At 37.7% G+C, this 22,861-nt stretch overlaps 1 protein-coding gene across 1 annotated transcript; it reads right to left on the minus strand.

Annotated features, from left to right (window-relative positions):
• Positions 1–2,577: 2,577 nt before the first annotated feature.
• Positions 2,578–22,614, minus strand: LOC107192129 (tetraspanin-31-A). The gene is made up of 6 exons (XM_015581324.1): positions 22,409–22,614; positions 21,810–21,977; positions 3,278–3,376; positions 3,090–3,212; positions 2,886–3,014; positions 2,578–2,698 (listed from the first exon to the last, which is right to left on the minus strand). Exons 1-6 carry the CDS (start codon positions 22,466–22,468, stop codon positions 2,624–2,626), a joined length of 654 nt encoding a protein of 217 aa, XP_015436810.1. The 5' UTR covers positions 22,469–22,614; the 3' UTR covers positions 2,578–2,623.
• Positions 22,615–22,861: the final 247 nt, after the last annotated feature.

Consider the following 22,861-nt stretch of genomic DNA (forward strand, 5'->3'; position numbering starts at 1 on the left):
CGGCGCGTAGACACATCAACTCGAAGGGGGGTGTTGGTACGACATTGGCAACCAATCATCGTACCGCGATTTTAGGTTGGTAGCGAGCTGATGCGTGCCCCCGCGCGCTCGTAGCGTCTGCGACACTTCGCGTCGTACCTCGTGCACGCTTCACCGCGTTTTATCCAGTTCTGTGTATTCTTATATATTTATATATTGAATTCAGTTCTTAACTATCCACGTGTTATCGGTCTGCGCCTCACTGCCTTCCCCTTAATCCTAACATGCTATATGACAAGGAGTTATATAAAGTCACCACTTCAGCTGCGAGGTAAGTGGGTTTTTATAGGTGGTTGAAGCAGTGTAGTAGATTCTTAATAAATGCTAAAAACTCGTGACCGCTTGCGAGCATTTACAAGCGTTGGCATCTCGTCTTCATATTACAGTGTGTAAGAAAAGTATTTGTACACCCTTTAAAACAGAACAACTCTTTCAAAATTGGACCAAGTGACTTGAGTTTCTTTGTGAACTTAGAAGGATTACTGTACTAAATGATGTGTTGACAAAATGTTGAAAAAGTTGCAATTGGTCGGAATCACGAAGGAAATAGTAGAGGTCGCTTTTTGCGACTTTTTTATCTGACATTGTAACGAAAACTTAACAAATACGTTGCTTAGATTTATGTTAGTTGTATGCATGCTGGAAATTTCATGGAAATCGGTTAACGTTGTTATGACATACAAACGGTTAAAAATGTTGAAAATCGCAGATCTTTGCTACGTTTGACCTACAACTGTAGTATATCTAAAGATTCTTACATCTTTCGATGCCTGTTACTAGTTTCTGTATTAACCAATTTCAATAAAAGTTGCAGCATGTATATAACTGACATAAATTTTTGAAATGTATTTATGAAATTTTCATTAGTCTCAGACGAAAAAGTTGTAAAGAAAGACATTTACTATTTAACACATCCTTTAGTAAACTAATCCTTCTAACTTCACACAGAAACTCAAGTCACTTGGCCCAATTATGAAAGAGTTGTTCTGGTTTAAAGGGTGTACGAATGCTATTTTTACCCACTGTATATTTTGTTGGCAGCGACGGTTGCGGCAGCTGACAGAGATTAGAAGTCTAGACATGGGCGTGAAAATACTAATGCAATGATGAAATTATTTTATTTTCAGTTCGTTGTTAACACGTTAACTCTCAACTACGAGATAATTCGTAGTTGAAACATTGCAAAGGGGCTGGGTTATTTAAAAACCGTCACAAAAGTTTTGCGTAAAAGTAATATCGTAATGTACTTTAAAACAAGACAAACAGCCGGTATTAACTAATCGTATATATTTTCGACGATTTATGATTTAAAAACAAAATAAAGTGTATTTGGCTACATACGGCTTATTTTATTGTGGCAGACAATGCGTTAATGAAAATTTTAATATCATTTTAGTGATATTTTTCTGATTAAAATAATACCAAATTATATCATTTGGATCATATCTACTTATTTCATGTTAAATCATTTTCTTGCATAATCACCTCTGATAAATTACAAATGATCCACAATTTTGTTGTGTTTAATAACATTGTAATCGGAATAATCTCGTCACTAATTTAATGAAATTTTCATAACAAAATAATTAAAAATAAAAAAGTTGTATTTTTTTAATTATTCAAGATTCAATCTTTTTTAGCTCTCAACTGTCAGCCATCGGCTCGTGAAAGCGAAGCCGCTGATATGTTCCAGTACTCGCTTGACTCTTTCCGAGCATTTATCAAGAATTTACTGTTATGCGGAAACGGTGCCTTAAACGCAAAATTGTTATTCTTGATTTTCGTCTTATTTTGGCATATAGAATCAGCCTTTAAAGTTTCTAACACCAGTAGTCGAAGTGTATAATTTATGACAATTTAATAAGACTGTTTAACCCTTTCATTCCCACATTATATAAATATTACCCAAGAATTATTTTGTTCTACTTTTGTGTATAATACATGACAAATGATTCACAAGAATATTTTAACATTCTGAAACTGTCTAATGTCGTTTTTCATTCGTTGCCATTTGGGAACCTTTTTACTTTTATCGCAGTTATATATAATAGTTTCCATTATAATACATACATTTCATCAATAAACCCTCTTTAAATATTTGAAAGAAATCTGAGTTTTATAAATTTCTATTATATTTGTAACAATGTGAACTCCTGACTTCCATCAAATAAAGGGGATAAAGGACAAATAATATCGTATTGTACCGAAAAACTTTTAAATGTACATTCAAATCCATACCATACCATTTATACTACATTAGAAGAAACTATTCTATACTCACAGATATGAAAAAATATATCATTCTAATATTTTATTTTGTAATTTAAAATACGTAGCCACATGACAACAGTGGGAACGAAAGGGTTGATATAAAAACATATTTAAATCCGAACTTTGATATCTTTTTGTAAGTCTTGTCTATTAAATGATGTAATGTTATACGCGAATTGTAGACACAACATAAGAAATATGGTTCTAAGTACCAATATGATAATATATAAAATTTAAAAGTCACAAATGAAACCACCCACCATCTATTAGGAGGATCATATGAGGTGACAGAGGACATAGCGATGGTGTTAGACTAGAGAAAAGCACTAGGATTAGCTCGTGGATCTTTCTGGTTCCTGTACCGCACGGTCAACCAAACCCCAATAAACTGCAATGGGTAGACAAGTTAACATCAGCATAATAACATTGTTCATTCCAACAAAGAGAAACACTTCACAAATGTAATGTATCCTCGAAACAGTATATAACTTTCACACTGCACTTTACACATGTGATACTGTATACTACTTGAAAGTGATCTTATACAAAATAAAAATTTATTTATTAAAATTTACCTCGGTGAAGCTAAAGAACAATCCTATGCTGCCACATAATTTAAATGCATAATCAATTGTAGATTGTAATTTTTGCATACAGGCTGGACACATACAGTCGTTCTCCGTGGGATATGGGCAACAGATTTCCTATGAAAGTGAGAAAAATTGTAAAAAATTAGTTTATGTTTATACAGTATATTTATTTAGTTTAAGTATACTTACATTAACATGTTTGCAAGATAATGGACTTTGATCATCTACAAATGTACTGGTGCTATTAAAACCACAGCAAATAAAAGTAGTCTGAACCTTTGCTTTTAAATCATCTCCAACACGTCTCCAACCCTAAAATTTATAAAAAATATAGCTGCTGTTATAAATAATAAAGTCATACGATACTGTGATATTACCTGTTCTGCTAGCTGCTCTTGCTGTTTGGTATTAACGGCAAGGCAAGCACAAGCGATACTGAATTGAATCAAGAATAACAGAAACAGAATAAACATGTACTATACAAATAATATTAAGGATCATATACAATGTCAGCATAATTTATAAAATGCCTGTAAATGTGTTCAGAATTGGCCGGAGTACTACATGACGCCATGCGTGACCGGTGGACTGGTACCTTCGCGGAAACAAAGCGACTTTTTACATCTGCGACACAATTATCACTTATGTTGATGTTCTCACGAAAGGAGATAGTGAACAAGTGATATTACAACAATGACGTAATTGTCCTCTAGCAGCCAGGCCTGTCATTACAATTATGTTATTTTTTACTTGAAAGGTTAGGCGTTTCTAAGACAGTCACGCATGTTACGCAACGTCGGGCAACAAACCCGAGCTGATAATCAAGCTGCTGGATGCGGGGCTCCTGCAAACGACGTTACAACTAACCGCGACTACGCTGACGAGTGCTGAAGAATTACATGCAGCAGAGCAAACACCCGATGAAATGCACGAATCGCAGGCCGGCAAGCCTGAACAGGGGACAAGTGCTTGAAGCCATGCTCTGTCAATTTGTGCTCTCGAGATCGAACGCATACGGATGGAAAGAGATTTCGCGACGCACGAAGCTGAGCTCCTGAGAAGAGGACTGGAGGCTTAAAGGATGTCATCGCGACCGAAAGCAGCTGCGTCTGTTCGAGCCAGAGCAACAGCTTGGCAAGAACTGAAAGATTTAGTCGGCGAATTTAGAGGCAACGATCTGATTTTATTTGATAGGACAAACAAATAAGAAAATTACTAGCCTCTTATGATATAGGCGAACACTGTGCAAAAGTGTTGGTGTGCATCTGACTTAGCGGCAAAGCACTGGCATGGTACCATTCGAGAGTTGACTGCGTCGAGCTAAGCAATGAGGATCTTCTGCGAGAGCTGAAAACGATGTACGGTCAACAATCCGACCAGCTGATGTTACGTCGCGAATTTGAGGCACAGGTCTGGAATGCAGACGAAACATTCGCTGATTGTTTCCACGATAAAGTGACACTGGCAAACCGAGTACACGTTGCACTACGATTCGAAATTATCGGCTACATCATTGGGGGCATCCCTAGTCAGAAACTACGCACGCAGGCTAAAGTACATTGTTACCAATTTATAGAAACTATGCTGACGGCATTTGCAACCTCCTTACCGAGCTCATACGCAACATCGCGATGTTGGTACACTTCATGTGGACTACCCAGTGATAGGCAAAGATGGACAGCAGCAGGACAAGAAGCAACGTAAACCCAGGGAAGCGGATTTGTCGAGGAGGTGTTACAATTGTAACAACGTGGGTCATTTTGGGGCAGACTGCGCGGAATCACGGGGGGAACGAGGGTCCTGCATGAAGTGTACAAAATTCGAACATCGAGCGAATCAGTGCAATTCTCCAGCAATTGTGTCATACAAGAACAGCGAGACGAGGACGAATTCCAGCGGATGGTAGAGTTGCTGATAGACAATAAGGACGGTAATTCTAAAATAGATTTGAATGCGTAAATCGATTCGGATAGCCATCTGTTTTGTTAAGAAATGTTTCACTCCTCGGAAATATATAATTAGCGATTGAAGACGCGAACGGTTTTCTGGCGTTAGCGGCAGTGGATTAAGAGTATTAGGTATTGTAGGAGCGACGTTTGTTTGCGATTACGGGAAATATAATGTGGTATTACGTGTAGCTGCAGACGAAACGATGCGAAACCCGATAGTGCTAGGACGTGATTTCAAGAAATTAGCGAAACTATCGTTAATAAATAAAGAAGAGAGTATAGACATTATAAATATCGAAGTAGATAATAGCGACACTCGGGTATCCCCACAGGATTTGCGAATCAATGAGGATCTTTCAGCCCAAACGAAGGTGCGTGCCCGTGATTTGTTCAAGAAGAGTTATATTTTTCATTTCTCAAGCGCTGAAAACGGTAAACGCGAATCAACGTTACTCAGACCACACTAACCTATTACCACTAGTACTAACCAATTTTTATTACAAGACTTAGTTTAATAAAATATTTACATTGCTCTGAATAGGTATGTTTATATTTCACATATACACCAAAAATGCGGGGGAACTGAGGCTCAATTTGTTTTGCAGCATACTGTCAACAATATGTTAATACTGCTCACGATGTGCATGTGCCTAAAGAAGAAACTCTTGGCTACAGAATTCTAATTTTTTTTTACAGTTTTCTCTTTAATAAACGAGTACGTGACGTGCAAGGAGTGTGCTGATAACTATTGGAACGTGATCTGATCGGGATCGACACACGGTTATGGAGGCGCAGACGCACTGCCATACTAACACCGCCAACAACAGCGCTATGTTAGCGCCGCTTTTTAGAGTTAGGATTTTTAGTATTAAGTAGTTGGAATTATTGATTTTTGAAATGCTGCTTTTGTTCGGCTGACGCAATAAAGGTCTTAATAAAAAGACAGACTTATACTAACAGGAGTGTATTTTAGGTGTCCGCCTCCGATTGCTTTGGTTTTCGGATATGTTTTAGAGGACCGAAAAATAAGAAATACGTATTTCTTAATAGCGGCCCGTTTTCATATTTAGGGGGTGAAACCACCCCTCAAAGTTTCGACCCGGAAGTACTATCTCGAAAACCAGAGGAGATACATGAAAATTTTCAATTGGTGGCTTTCATGGTTTTTTTATGTACAATAAACTGGTGTTAACAAATTGTCAAAAATACAATTTGTTATAACTTTATTTTACAACTTATTGAAATTTGCGTAATGACATAAAATGACGAGCACTTAATTCCAAATCCATTGGTATATTTATTTTTGAAATTGCCTCCTTAGTCTCGCAGTTTTTTATTATTTATATCCTGTGCGCACGCCCGTTCTTTAAGCTTCCGAGTGCCTCGGTTTTCGGAGAATATATTAATAAAAATTAAATAATGGTCAATTTATAAAAGTCAATTTCGATTTCTCAAAAAATTTGATATAATTTTTATGAATCTTTTTGTTTGCAAAAGCAACTTTTATTTGCAAACGTGATGTCTTGTGTCATTCATATTTGTTGTTTTTCAACGAACGTATGCAGCGGCACAAGAATAACTCTGGCGACGTTATTTTCCTGAAAAATATGTTTCGCAGACTTTGAAAAATAAATATACCAATGGATTTGGAATTAAGTGCTCGTCATTTTATATCATTACGCAAATTTCAATAAGTTGTAAAATAAAGTTATAACAAATTTTTTTGTTATAAACAAATTGTATTTTTGACAATTTGTTAACACCAGTTTATTGTACATAAAAAACCATGAAAGCCACCAATTGAAAGTTTTCATGTATCTCCTCTGGTTTTCGAGATAGTACTTCCGGGTCGAAACTTTGAGGGGTGGTTTCACCCCCTAAATATGAGAACGGGCCGTTATAAAAACACGTATCTCTTATTTTTCGGTCCTCTAAAACATATCCGAAAACCAAAGCAATCGGAGGCGGACACCTAAAATACACTCCTTGTTAGTAATAATACATATTTGTAATTTTATGTGGTAACCTCCTCCGGTCAAACAGGCTTAGCAGGTGGGAATCACCACATAATTGGTGACTCCGACATTGGCCATGGAGGCCAATTACAACCGCAGTCGAATGAAACACGATAAAGGAGCCAGAAATAAACCCAGGCCGACGTCAACGACGAGATCACCAGCTCCAACACGCATACGACCTTCCTACTACCACCGCAAGTTCGGCGACAAGGCTTGGAAATGTACGAGCCCTTGCTTGATGGCCGACAAATTCCCAAATACGGGAAACGACCCGAGCCATCTCCGGTAGAGGCGGCCGGAGATGGTGCCGTTACACAGAGGCGCCTCCACGTCACGGACTGGCACACAGGTTTGCACTTTCTGCTGGGTACCGGCGATATTTTAGTCATTCCTAAACAGGACAGATACAAAAAAGCAGCGTCGATAGGAGTGCAGCTGTTTGCAGCAAACGGCACCACATTCGATAGGTTCGACGAGAAGCTTTTGACACCCGATTTGGTTACAGTGAAGGTTTTGCGAGGTGGACGTGCGACCATGAATTCTCGGCGCGGATTTCCTGAGCCATTTTGCTTTGGTGGTTGACTTGAAGAATCAGCGGCTGGTCGACAACATAACGAGAATGTCACAAAAGCTCAAATAATGCAGAACGACCACGCGGCAGGCAGCACCGTGGTTCCGGAATCCAGGTACCACAATATTTTCACAGAATTCCCAGGAATCACTCACTTCGTGCCGGAACCGACGGAGAGGACACACGGTGTAGAACATCATGTAACGACAAATGGGCCACCTGTCGCGGCGTCACCGAGAAGGTTATCGCTGGAGATGCGCAGAGCGGCGATGACAGAGTACAATTATATGGTCGAGTTCGGGTTCTGTCATCAAACAGCCCATGCGTCGCACTGTTCTATATGGTCCGACAAGGTAAGACCGAGACCTGACGTCCATGCAGGGATTACAGGGGTTTGAACGCTTATTCAAGATTTTACCACGGGACTGCGTGACAAATTAATGCGCCAAAGTGCGCGTTCGGAGCATAGAAAATTCCATTCCGCGTTTTCGTGGTCTCGGAGGGAATCTCACTCTCACCCGAGAAGGTCGAAAACATTCTCTAGTTCAAGAAATCAGAAACAATCGCTGAGCTGCGCCGTTTCTTGGGCGTAATAAATTACAAGGTGGGCCATTTAAGATTTGGAATTTGAATCGGCTATAAAAAAAAAACTAATGAATATTTTTTCAAAGTTATGAGTTTATTAGAAAGATTGAACCTTTCCATTTAGGAATGGAAGACAACATCATTCAAATGACTGCCACGGCTAGCCTTACAATACCCCATTCGATCAGTCCAATTTTTCAGTACATTTTCGATTGTTTGGGCCTCTATTTCGTCAATGGCAACTTCGATTTCATGTTTCAAGTCGTCAATCGTCTCTGGATGGTTAGAATTAGCGTAACACTTGTCCTTAACGACTCCACACAAAAAAAAATCCAACGGAGTCAATTCGCAGCTTCGAGGTGGCCAATTGACATCAGCATTTCGGCTGATTATGCGATTTTCGAAAACAGTGCGCAAAAGATCGATTGTTACGTTGGCTGTGTGGCACGTTGCGCCGTCCTGTTGAAACCAAATGTCGTCTATGTCATCCTCTTCAATTTTGGGAAACAAAAAATCGCTTAGCATGGCGCGGTAGCGATCGCCATTCACTGTAACGGCGTTTCCTTGCTCATTTTCGAAGAAAAATGGCCCAATAATGCCGCCAGACCAAAATCCGCACCAGACAGTCACTCGTTGTGGATGCATTGGTTTCTCCACGATGACGTGTGGATTTTCTGAGCCCCAAATACGACAATTTTGCTTATTGACGTATCCTCCGAGGTGGAAATGAGCTTCATCTGAAAAGATGATTTTTCGGTAAAAATGCTCATCTTCGATCAAGCGGTCTTCGGCCCATTGAGCAAACCGAAAACGCATCGGATGGTCATGCGGCTTCAGCTCTTGCACTAATTGAACTTTGTACGCATTCATACCGAGATCTTTATGCAAAATTCTTCTCAAAGAAGTGCGTGAAATGTTCAATTCTTGAGAACGATGACGAGTTGATGTTGATGCTTGTTCACGCACACTCTGAGCAACAGCAGCGATGTTTTCGGTTAAGCGCACTGGACGAGTACGTACACGGGTTGTTTTATCCAACAACGATCCAGTTTCACGAACTCGCTTCACAAATTGATCCACAAACTGCGTTTTTGGCACATCCTTTTTGTCAAATTTTTGTCGTAAATTTCTAACAGTTTGAGTAGAAGACTCACCACTTTGGAAATAAGTTTTTAATATGTCCCGACTTTGTTCAAGCGAAAAGCGACCCATTTCATAAATGTGAAACATAAAACTAACTTTCTGTCACATCGGAAATGTCATCAAACCTTCCAACCTCGAAATAACCTATAGTTCTAATTCCAAACGTTAGATGGCCCACCCTGTATTACCGCCGATGAGAGGTTCGGAAAAATACCAGGCAATCCTGTTCAGATACCCCAACGGCAGTACAAAACGAGACACGGGGCCAGTAGAGTGGACTCCGAAAGCAGAAGAGGTGTTTGAGCATGCCAAGTCCGAGTTGGCTCGCGCAGCAACGCTTAGGCATCCGGCGGAATCAATCAGCGCCTCTCACACTCACGACCCACGCATTGGACGTGGCGACGGGTGCGGCTTTGGAGTAGAACATCGACGGACAACATAAATCCATAGCGTTTTTCTCCAAGAAACTGTCCGACGCAGAGATACAACGCATACGATCGGAAACTACTCGTCATGTATGCCGCTATATACCATTACAAGCACCTCCTCGAGGGACGCCAGGTAATAATACGGAGAGACCATCGACCACTCACATATGCGTTCACTCAGAAGCTCGATCGAGGATCGCCCAGACAGGCCAGACATCTGGACTTCATTGGAAAATTTACTACGGACTTACGGTATATTCCGGGTGACGAAAACGCCGTAGCTGATGCGCTGTCAAGAACTGATGCAGTTGCATTGCCGGTAACAGTTACCATGGAGGAACTCGCCGAGGCACAAGATTCCGACGATGAGCTCCGTGCCTTGCTCGGAGGTAGCACAGTACTGAAGCTGGAAAGATCTTACATAAACTCGACAGACCGCATCAGGCCCTACGTTCCAGACACGCTCCGAAGAGGGGCCTTCGACGCCGTCCACAGTCTGGTTCACCCCATCAGCCGTCTCATCTGGGAGAAGTTTGTATAGCCCGCAATGGATAGCTATATTAAGCTGTGGTGTCGCACCTGCCTTCCCTGCCAGAGGGCGAAAACCCACAGAAACGTGAAAATGCCACCGGCAAAACTAGCGGGTCCTGATCAGCGTTTTTAACATGGTAATCTGGACCTCATAGGCCCTCTCATGGTATGCCAAAACTATCATTATTGTTTAATTCCAGTCGATCGTTTCTCCAGGTGGCCTGAAGCCATCCCGCTCAGGGACACTACGGCTGACACAGTGGCCATGGTGGGTGACAAGGTTCGGGGCCCCTCTGATCTTCCAAGATCCCGATTCCTCTCCAAGCCCTCACTAATCTTCTATACTGTAAGAGAATCCGCCCCACGACCTACCATTCAGCCGCTAACGGACTGGTGGAAAGGTGGCACCGGACACTGAAGGCAGTGATCATGTTTCATGAGGTGTCGACGTGGGTGGAAGCACATCCAACGGTGTTCCTTGGGCTTCGCACGTGTTTCAAGGAGGATATTGAAACCTCGACAGCGGAGTTGTTATACGGGACAACCTTGAGAATCCCGGGAGAGTGTTTCGACGAGGAAGAGACATCCACGGACCCGCAAATCTTTGTCGAAAAACACCGACGGTTCATGCGACAGCTCCAGTCACGCCCCAAAACACAACACATTAAGAATGTATCTTTTGTTTTTAGAGATTTATGCACATGCACACACGTATACGTATGTGAGGACGCGGTGCGTCGACCATTGCAATCGCCGTACTCGGGACCTTTCAAGATACTAGAGAGACTGAACACAGGTGGTAGACGATACACGGTGCTCCGACGACAATTACCACTGAAAGACTGAAACCAGTGTACCTTCCCAACGAAGAGTTGGATCTCTGCAGACTGGGTGCCTCTGAACAACCCCTTCTTAAGACGTACCCAGCAAAAAAAGTACAAATCGCGATGTCGTCGCTGGGGAGGGGGATATATGGCGATGCAGGCGCACTGCCATACCAACGCCGCCAACAGTAGCGCTACTTTAGCGCCGTCTCTTAAAGTTAGAGTTTTTAGTTTTAAGTAATTGGTGCTCTTGTCTTTTCTAATGCTGCTTTTGTTTGGCTGACGCAATAAAGGTCTTACGTCTACGCATCGTTTGAGTAAGAATAACCTTTTGTATCTAATAAACCAGTATATATAGTATCTCGTGTTTGTTTATTGCACACCTAAATCTGCTTCCCAATCGTGTTTTACCAGATTATGGGCCCAGGGCTATCGGTAAAAGTGACTGTGTGTTGAAAAACTGGAAACGTATGATAGATGATTTTATAAGTTAGCGTGCCTTGTGACGAGTCAAGAAGCAAAATCAGTGCGTAAAAGTTTGTTCGAATCGAGATACGTAACAAAGCATACTATGACACGTGGAAGATGCAAATATAAGCTTTACTTGTAAAAAACGATTTCTGGGGTTATGTGAGTGGAGAAATCCTAAAACCAGAAGCTCCTGTTGGTGACGCCACAGCAACAGCCCGAGCAGATGAATGGATAAAAAGTGACAATAAAGCAAAGTCGGATTTCATCTTCCCTATCAGTCCTTCTGATTTGAAACAAATAATGGGCTGCGAAACGTCTTGTGAAATGTGTTTAAAGCTGCAAGCAATCTACCAGTCAAACGGGCAAGCACGGAAAGCGCCCTTTTTAAGCAACTTACATTTTCGAAAATGGGTGATGGTGAAGACGTGTGCCAACACATGGGAAAAATGTTCGACGTAATCGACAAGTTGAGTGAGATGAGCGTAGACATTGATCCGGATCTGCTGTCAGTCATGCTCTTGTACAGGCTGCCATCTACAGTCGAAAATTTTAGGTTTGCCATCGCAATCGTGTCTCGCGACGAATTACTAACACCAGAAGTGGTTCGCGTGAAAATTATCGAGCAAAGTGACGCACGAAAAAACGAAACACGTCGTGTGGTGTAATATTCGATCCATCTGGCAGAGATACCCACGAAGCAAGCAGTATCCGGTCCTGACGCTCCAAAGTGGTATCGAGCAATGACCGCCGACGTGAAGTCGATCATAAAAAATGACACTTGGGAACTTGTAGAGCGTCCGGATGATCGGGAATTTATCGACAACCGAATGGTGTTGAGAAACAAATATAAACCGGACGGAACATTAGAGAGAAGAAAAGCGCGAATAGTAACGGAAGGTTTCGCTCAGCGTCCGGGAATCCATTTTAATCAAACATTCGTGCCAGTAGCTCGTCTAGGATCCATTCACCTGTTGGTGGCGCTTGTGGCTGAGTATGGAATGTCAATCAAACAATTCGACATCACAATTGTGTAATTGAATGGTATGACTGAGGAGGAAGTATTCATGGAGATTCCGAACTTCCTGACAGAAGTTCTGGAGTTCAAATGGAAGGAAGCGACAGCAGGATTCCAATAAAAGCGAACTCTATGTTCAAGGATTTGGAAACGGGAAACAAGGTCTGTTTATTGAAGAAATCTTTATACGGCCTGAGACAGGTTGGAAGGAGCTGGCGCTTGAAACTAGACAAGGTGCTGAGACGATTCGAAGCAACACTGTTCAACGCAGACTACTAAGATCGAAGAGGAGACGCGTTGTTCATCGCTACATATGAGGGCCAATTGGAAAGTTTCAAATTGGGTCTTTGAAATGAAACCCTCACCATCGGGAGAAGAACCACGTTACAAAGCACGATTGTGTGCACAGGGTTCCTTATAGAAACATGGAATTGACTATAAAGAGACATACACTCCTGTCGTCAGTTACGAGATGTGAAAGAAACAGTGTATATGGATATATCAAATACCTGTACGGATTAAAACAGTCATCGCGCTAATGGAACCACAACTTTAACTGTTTTTTGAAGGGTTTTAACTTTATACAAAAACCATGCGTCAGTAGGGGCCAATTTAAGGACAGACGTGTCCTGCTGCCACTGTATGTGAATGATAGTTTCCTATTAACGGAAACGCAGGAAGTGATGAATGAAGTACTCCAATCATTAAAATCTTCGTTCGAGATAACTGTGAACAACTCTAACATTTTGAATGAAGAATCTTCATTCACCAGAACCATTATGCCAAACGAATTCTCATCCCCTTCGGTATGGAGAATGCCAGACCAGTGAGCATTCCCCGTGTTCCACACACAACATGATGCAAGGAAAATGAGAGCGTGGTCCAGGATAACTCGAATATATCTTACAGAGAGGCTATTGGAAGTCTTATGTTCCTCGCACGAATTACTCGTTCAGACCTAGGTTTTGCAGTCAGTTATTTCAGTCGCTATCTCTATTCTTATGACGAAAGACATTGGCGTGCTATGAAACACATATTCAGATATTTACAAGGGAGGTTGAACTACAGCATCCTACATCAGGGTGATGGAAAGGTATAAAATAATCTTAAATATTTATTCGGACGCAGAGTACGCCAGTTGATCCCGATACCAGGTGTTCGATCATGGGTTATTTGTTTATTGTTTCAGGAGAACCAGTTTCGTGAGCTTCACAAAAGCAGAAATCCGAAAATAAACTCTTTTTTCACTTTAAAACGGTCTTTTCAGTGCAAATAATTCTTTTTATCTTATATTAATTATTTTGCACAAAAATTTATTTCACACAAATTATTTTCTAACAAATATGTACAATTTTGAAGTTTCTTAATGAAAATTTTGATTTGGCGATAAAAATATACGTCGCAGGCCTGCATCAACGGAGTACACTTGGACGGTATTACTGCAAGCTTACATGTGTTATGTGAGTAAGTCTTTCAAACGACTTTCGTATTTGGTTATCAGTACGGTTTGATTCATCGCGCGAGTAATATTAGAAAACAGTATTTTGAAATGCTGAAATGGATTGTGATCCGGTACCTTCTAATGTTACTCGCACAGTCAATCAATGCGAACTGACAACCAGTCAAAAGTGGTTTGAAGGACTTACTCGCATAACCACCAGGGGTGTGCGGGTACCCGATATTTCGGGATCGGGTCGAAATCTTGCGGTTGGACAAGGTTAATAATACAATCTTCAGTACACATTTCTTCGTACGTTATGTTTTTATTAAGTAAAATAAATAAAGTGGCAGTATTAGAGACATTTAATCTATCGTACAACATACAGACATATATAATATTATGTTAAATTGTAATGTAAAAAACATAATTCCTCGACATTGTCCGGCAATAATTTCGACCTGGTTGGTGTAACGATATTTCCTGCATTCGAAAACAAACGCTCGCTCAATGTTTGCGTATCCGGGATGGCAAGAAAATTTCTGGCTATTTTTGATAATAGCGGAAATGGTATTTTATGGCATTTCCACCAATTTACAATGTCTGTACTTTGTGGTGAAATTTCTTCGCAGAAATACGTGCGTATCTCTCGATTTCTACACGTTTCAGGTGTCTCCACTTCTCCCTCCAAATTTCCTAATTTTTTGTGGAAGTATTTCATTAATTTTTATTCACCTAGAAGAAAACAATAGAAATTATTATAATTATAATATACATATACTGGTAGGTAATTTTGAAAACTTACTATTATTAGTGTTGTTTGTATATGATGTACTCTGAATGTTTTCATTTTGACTCTGATTACTAATAGAAGCCATTTGCTTTAATTTTTCAATCGCTTCACGCCGCTGCTCTTCTGACAGAAAACGATCTTTGAAGCATGGGTCCAACATCATCGACAAAATTAATGTATCATTTCTTGTCAGAGGTTCAAATCGTACCTATAAATAAAGACATTCAATACAAGTTAATGTTTTGTTTCGAACTATGGGGTTACAATAAAGAATAGAAATTACTATTAATGCCTGGCAGAGATTGTTGGAAATGTCGGCGATTATTTCGTTTTGCAAGCTTTCCTGCGTAATCACATTTATTAATCCAGTATATAATGGGATATACTGCGATAATGTTGGATAACTGTCTCCGCACATTATGTTTACCAACCTTGTAACACTATATGTGTACTACAACTTCTATATAGTGTCATTCCAAAAGCGATTAGCCGATCCGTAAGTTCCCCTTGTTACCTGGGCGGGTAGATTTCCGAGGAAGAAATTACGAGTGTGAGGGAGTGATTGATATTCGACACGAGGTAACGTGGACACGAGTCAGTAGGTTCGGAAAACAAATATGTTTTCATGAGCTCTCTTTCAAGAACAGGTGGGGATAAAAACGAATGTCAACGTGGGCAGAAATGCGTACGCTAAAGCGAGTACTTCTGCAGTTAGTATTTGAAATTTTATTTATTCCATTTAATTTTGTTTCCTTAATAATTAGTATTGATATACATATACAGTAAATTTTCGATGAGTGTTGGAAGGCTCCGGGCATTGAACATTATATTTCATAAACCAATGGTCACATACGACTGAAACAAATATCACTGACTTCAGTATTCCAAGCTTTATCACTCTGCTAGACCTTATTAAAAACTCGTAAGCGTTACACAGGGAACCCCTCCTTGTCAGTGCTGAGGAGCCCCCGAAAACTCATTGAGGATTTACTATAATGTAAACAATACAACAGTGCGATAATACCTTATCACAGATGAGGTACGCGACAGACCGAACATTTTGGGGGACTTCATTTTGCTGAATATAAAATGCCTGTGATTTTTACGGCCTTTACGTTCTACGAATGATAAATTTGGGAATTATATTCAGTGGGTCATTCCAACAAAAGTGTTCCAATGTCGTTGCTCGACCATTTTTTTAAAAATCTAATTTTTTGTGCATGTTTGCCCTTATATGTTGACACTTCAAAACTACCGTCAGTTTATCCAAACAAATGTTTGTTTGCATGTAAGAACCGTGTTTGTGTCGTGCGGAACGTTATTTCTTACGGTTTCGGGGGTTCGTGGAAATAACAATATCCCAGTGTCTACTAATCACAGCAACATGGGACAAAAAGCATCTTTTTCATAAAAGCACAAGTTCCAAGTACTACCTTACACACTTTTATCCTACTTTTTTCCAGTAGCTACAAATTGAATTTTGATTGTAAGAAAAATGAGAAGTTCAGTCGAAAATTTTTTCAAGAAGGGGTAAAATCTTGAACTTAATTCTTTCTTTCGTTGATAGAGTACATGCCAATTTAGTTAACTGATAAGTTTCAAGTCTAAGACTGAATCCTTTTTTTTCTGTAATTTCTCAAATATTCCGATTTCCGTGACTTCTGCACGCTTTAGAGCTAATTATCTCTGGTGGAGAACTAGATAAAATTCTGAAATTTTGCCACTCATTTATACTATGGGCACATATTGCACAACAAAAATTTCGAAATTGAGATTCAACTGGAAACTGAGGTACAATGACCAGAAGTGGTGTCCGAAGAAGCTCGTTCAGAGGAGCAATTTTTTGCAGAATTCTTTCGGTTCCTGTCCTAATTTTGTTATTTTTAATTATTTGAAAGAGTTGTTTGAAATATAACTATTGCAAAAATTTATGTTGTAACTGTTACTTTCTCGGTAAGTTTAAGCCAACAAGTACTTCTGAAGCGGTTAACGGCTAACAAAAAATATTAACATCCTTAGAAGTTTTAGATTTTAATATAAAGTAACATCTAATTTTAGATTTTGATAATAGCACAAAACGATGCCTTAGTAACCAAATTAAATGATTAGTCAAATATCACCATCTTTACGGAAGTAACTAACTAAAGTTTAGTTCTTTTGTTATTGACTTCTTATGTATTTTAAGTAGATTACAGCATGAACTTCCGTAAAGATGGTGGTACTTGACTAAGCATTTAATTTGGTTACTAAGGCATCGCTTTGTGCTATTATCAAAATCTAAAATTAGATGTTACTTTACATTAAAATCTAAAACTTCTAAGGATGTTAATATTTTTTGTCAGTCGTTAACCGCTTGAGAAATATTTGCTGGCTTAAACTTACCGAGAATGTAACAGTTTTAACATAAAATTTTATACTTCGGGAACCACTGCTGGTCAATGTACCTCAGTTTCCAGTTGAATCTCAATTTCGAAATTTTTGCTGTGTAATATATGCACGTAGTACAAATAAGTGGCAAAATTTCAGAATTTTATCTAGTCCCCTACCAGAGATAATTAACACTAAAGCGTGAAAAAGTTACGGAAATAGGAATATTTGAGAAATTATAGAAAAAAAAGGATTCAGTCTCAGGCTTGAAACTTATCAGTTAACTAAATTGGCATGTACTCTATCAACGAAAGAAAGAATTAAGTTCAAGATTTTACCCCTTCTTGAAAAAATTTTCGACTGAACTTCTCATTTTTCTTACAATGAAAATACAATTTGTAGCTACTGGAAAAAAAGTAGGATAAAGGTGTGTAAGGTAGTACTTGGAACTTGTGCTTTTATGAAAAAGATGCTTTTTGTCCCATGTTGCTGTGATTAGTAGACACTGGGATATTCTTATTTCCACGAACCCCCGGAACCGCAAGAAATAACGTTCCGCACGACACAAAAACGGTTCTTACATGCAAACAAACATTTATTTACATGCACAAAAAATGAGATTTTATAAAAATGGTCGAGCAATGACATTAGACAACTTTGCTTGGAATGACCCGAACATAACTCGCACTAACACCTAACCCACACCTAGCCAAACATTTACAGAACTGTCGAATGTAGAATATGCAAGATTATTACGTTATGAAAATCAGATTTAACAGTAAATCAGTGAAAGCTTTCAACTGTTACTACTTTCAAACATTCCTTAAGACATTCTTAGGCACTGTACAATTTTTCGCGGCCAAGAATAGCACAACAATATAAGAACGAAGTAAATGTCTTTTTATAGACGAAGAAAAATAGATACTGTGTTGATATAACGAGTACAGCATTTATAATATAATCATGTGATTAATCGGCACCCAAAAAGCCGACTAATTGGCTGGCCAATATATTTTTTTTGTCTATGAAAAAACTGAATTCCATAAGGTTTGAAATCGAGTTAGAACAATTTAGGCGAATTAAACTGATCCAGGCGACATTCCTAAACTTTAAACTCATTTATCTAAAAAATATATTACAATGTTCACTAAAATTTTGTTAATTGTTTTTAGATATTGAGTGTTCATTTTAATGATTCGCACAATCTTTTAGCTATTTGCCATGTTGTAAAGAAAGTTATTAATCAAATTTGATACATATGCGTTGAGATGAAAAAATATAACGATAACAAACATTTCCAAAATACATTATTTTTATAGTGAATCCGAGGTCAGCTTCAGTTTTTTTAATTTGAAACATAATTTTGTTGCATTATATTGTAGAGAACATTAAAACGGATCGAACGAGTACAAAATATGACACTTTTATTCACATCATACTACATTACCAGCAATAGAGTAGTAGAACGAAAAGAAGCACAGAATCGAAGTGCTCTACGCTTTTGCCGATTCGTCAACCTTCGAAAGCTTTCCACTTTCACGGCTGTAAATGTAGTATTGTGTAAATAAAAATGTCACATTTTGTACTGGTTGAATTCGTTTTAATGTCCCTTACAATATAATGGGGAAAAAATTATACAATTCCATTTAAAAAAAACTCAAAGTGACTATGGGTTCACTGTGAAAAAATGTATTTTCGAAACGTTTATTATTATTTATAATGTTTCTTACTATATGTTGTCCACTCGACACGGATAAAGTTTCGTTCACAACTTTTTTTATTACATTGTCGTGAACATTTGAAAAATTGTGTGGACATTAGCATGAACATCCTGTATACTGTATGTAAATGTAGTGTATGCATTATTGTATTGAAATGCACGTCGGTTAGTACCGAACTTCTTCTCTTCAACTTATAACGTGTGTCTTATACACTAAGCAGAGACGAAGATTTTTTATGTACATTCAACAAAGCAATGGATTTCTATTTACATTCTTGGCAGCAAATCGAGAATCGAGAGTTTTATGATTGAAAAGTATTAAAAAAACATGTTATAGTACATTCTGTGTGTATGAGTACTGGGCACTTTATTGAAAATAGTATTAACAAATAGTCGCGATAAATAATTACTTAAATGAAAATTATAAATGAAGATCTAGAAATAAATTTCAATATTTTACTGTATACCCTGATAATCAGTTGTATGCAAGTTTCGAGCAAACTACCAGTAAATAATGACAAAATTTGTTTAAAAAACCATAGCTATCTGTTTCTGCATTTCGCTGGGGTTTTGCAGGCGAAACCTGCTGACAAAATGGTAAAGCAAATTGACAGCAAATTAGCAGCAAGTCTTGCAACACAACCCAAGCTAACTAACCTAGGTCAATTTATAACCTAGGCTATATTGCAAGACTTGCTAATCTGCTGTGTTAAAACATTTCACACATCCCCCCTCCCCTTCCACTCGCGCACACGGACACAAAACTTATTTTAACAGCTGATATGTCTAAGTCAACAACCTATTCAAATGTCTTTGTTTCACTGATATGCATAAAATTATAGGGCATTTCACGTGAAATCGCATACTTTTTGGAGTAACATATCGGATTTTGTTAACACTTGGATATGTTGTAGTCTTTAGTGATATACAGTGAATCACCGCAGTATTCGTACCCTCGGAATTCTTGAATTCAAATGGCTTAATAATTCTTTAACAATATATATTCTGAAATATTTATCAATAGGGATATGTGGTGCAATAACTAAGCTTTCGAATGATGCGTACTTCATTGGAAAATAACAAATCACGGTAACATAAATGAAATCTCATAGTAATATAGTCACATATTACATAAATTTATCGTGATGTAAATGAATCTCACAAAAGTATCAAGAGTAATCATAATATTTGTAATTATTTGTAAATTTCCTGTGGCCCCTAAAACTGTACGAATTAGAATACCTTTATCAGATTAAATTTTCGATGATTTGCTTCAGTTTCCGTTTACATATATTACTATATTCCATTAAAGATATACAATATTAATATTATTAGAAAGGTTACTTATTGCACGTGTATCCTTATTGATAAACGTTTCAGAATGTATATTGCTAAAGAATATTAATCACCCAAATTCAAGAATTGCGAGAGTACGAATACTCCCGTGACTCACTGTATAAACGTATCTCGAAGACTTTCTGAAAATTTTTAAATTGTTGATTCTACAGCTATATGAAATATAGTGTCAACGTTTTTTCAATAAATCATAACTGTTGAACTAATAAACCGATCAAAACGAGCTTTGTGGGTGCTTATAGTGAAGACATAAGAAGCTTATATTGAAGACATTTATTTTACAATTGTTTTAAAGAAATGCAATGTTGTAATAGCGGGGCACGATTTAAAAATTAAAAAAAAATGAATATATAGCCCTATTTGTCCTCTTTACGGACAAATTTTCGAAAATATGGACACTTTAAAATTGGTCATATGAAAATTAATTGAAGTTAACACTGCGTTGAATTACATAGGCTCGATCGTCCAAGGTGTATGGTACTAGGCTAACTGGTACGGCTCGGCCGGTCGAACCGGTGTAATTTCAATTAATTTTCATATGGCCAATTTTAAAGTCTTCATATTTTTGAAAATTTTTTCATAAAGTGGAGTACATTTTGAATATTTTTCAATTTTTTTAATAGTGTCTCGCTATTATAACATTGCATTTGTTTCAAACAATTGTAAACTTCTATCTGAAATAATTTTGATTAAGTACCGTTATGTCTCTACTATAGGCACCCACAAAGCTGGGAAAGAGGTTGATGCTATATTTCAAAGAGCTGTAGAATCAACAGTTTAAAAAATTTTCCAAAATCCTTTAAGATACGTTTATACATCACTAAAGATTGCAACATAAGTATCCAAATGTCAACAAAATCTGAAATGTTACTCCAAAACGTGTCCGATTTCGCGTGGAATGCTCCTTATCTATTAATGTTTCAGTTAGATTCCAAGTAAAATGAAAACTGCATTGAATACAATTAAACTTTTTAGTGAATTTGACAGTAGTAAATAGATGATTATAACAATAATATGTGTTATAAATGCAAAAATTTCAGTCAGCGCAAGCTGTTCCAGAAAGAACGGATCTATTTTTACAAAACTATTTTTGTATGACATCTTTAACAATCAAGGTACTGTCCATTTAAATAGTTCTATTGAAAGGGGACACATTGATGAGTATGTATTACTAACTTCTTGGTGCAACGCTATATCTTTATCTTTTACAGTATTTATTTGGTCAATTAAAGCATCTGAATATTTGTAATCTTATGGGAATAGTGCCTCGTTAAACAATTTTTATTTTTCATTAATAAAAACATTTACAGCATTAAAATCTACACAGCAATGCAGTTACGGTCAGTTACAATTTTCCTTGAAGCAAGAAACACATTTCTAAGCAATAAAATGCGACAGAGACTTTATATTTAACTTTAACTAACACATTGAAGTTACTCAACATTGGCTCAAAGAATATAGTAAATATTTACATCTGAGTAGGGCTTCTCAAAGAAATTGTTCTGATGAAGATCACCTTCATTATTATAAATATTATGTAAAAATTCTATGATAAATGTAGTTTGCTTATTCTCTAATGAGACGGCATAGTTATAACACGTATTGTATTTCATACAAGCGTTTTTACCAGCTCTATAAATATTTCAACATATATTAATAACACATTATGTATGTTTCGCTATGAATATTTAAAAGGATACAAAGAATAATAACACTTGATGATGTTTAACAGCACCAATAAGACCAAGTATTGAAATAAGAATTAAAATCACACCACATGCTAAAATACCTCCAATTATAGGGAGATTTGTAACTAGTGCAGATGCTCTTCCATAAACAGCAACACCGATTAGAATAAATGCAACAACCTGAAATTATAAGGTCATTTATCTTCAAATAATTCAGAAATATACTCAAAAATCAAATGATATTTATGTATCTATATATCTTATAGATGTTAAATCGTAATTATTTGGATAGATTATAAAATGCATTAAAAAGTAGTAATTTGGGTATACTAATGTTTAATAATTAATGATAGATACCTAAGATAATGCAAAAATATTTAAATTAAATAAACAATTCGTCTCTTTGAAATACATTTTCTTAATGAGCACTATAAAGTAAATAGTTCACAATAAATAATAAAAAAAAGTTGAACAATTATTTTAATCGTTTTATATGTATTACAATCTCTCATGAAATATATAAAAAACTTTACAGTGCAGTATCATTAAAGTTAAAAGCTGCTTCTACTTGAAGTGGTGTTGTCAATTCTGTTTCCGGAAGTTCTGCTTACGATATAAAGTATGTTTAGCGCCGTCAATGCGTTTTTGGAGCAAGTAAAGCCGCCACACATCTTTGTATATGGGCTTTGTTGTCTTCGGTGTGTTCACCCGCAGGAGTTCGTCGAGTTCTAGAATCACAGTATTCTGAGAATTCCCACAGTTTGTTATTAATACCACGAATTATCAAGAAAAATGCATGCGCGTTAACTGGTTAGCACTGATGTCAGATAGTTTGTGACTGCTCGCACTGCAACACTTCGAGAATATTCGACTTCGATCTCTCGAGATTTCGTTGTACCGCGCAAAACAAATCTATTCCTATTCGTACACATGTTATAATTTACATTATGTACCCGTAATACAACTACTATTTATGATAAACACTTCCAGAATTTTAATTACACTAATTAATCACTTCCTTTCATTACTCTATAACATTCATTAATGTGGTTATGAATGGTAAA

The sequence above is a fragment of the Dufourea novaeangliae genome, unplaced genomic scaffold, assembly GCF_001272555.1.
Source record: "Dufourea novaeangliae isolate 0120121106 unplaced genomic scaffold, ASM127255v1 scaffold286, whole genome shotgun sequence".
Classification (NCBI taxonomy): Eukaryota; Metazoa; Arthropoda; class Insecta; order Hymenoptera; family Halictidae; genus Dufourea; species Dufourea novaeangliae.

What these genes read in the sequence shown, in the direction of transcription:
- LOC107192129 (XM_015581324.1), bottom strand. Translation starts at nt 22,468, where the DNA reads ATGTGTGGCGGCTTTACTTGCTCCAAAAACGCATTGACGGCGCTAAAC. An exon ending in TATCTTGCAAACATGTTAAT is followed by an intron (nt 3,015 to 3,089) that starts GTAAGTATACTT and finishes TCACTTTCATAG; the next exon opens with GAAATCTGTTGCCCATATCC. An exon ending in TGTTCTTTAGCTTCACCGAG is followed by an intron (nt 2,699 to 2,885) that starts GTAAATTTTAAT and finishes TACCCATTGCAG; the next exon opens with TTTATTGGGGTTTGGTTGAC.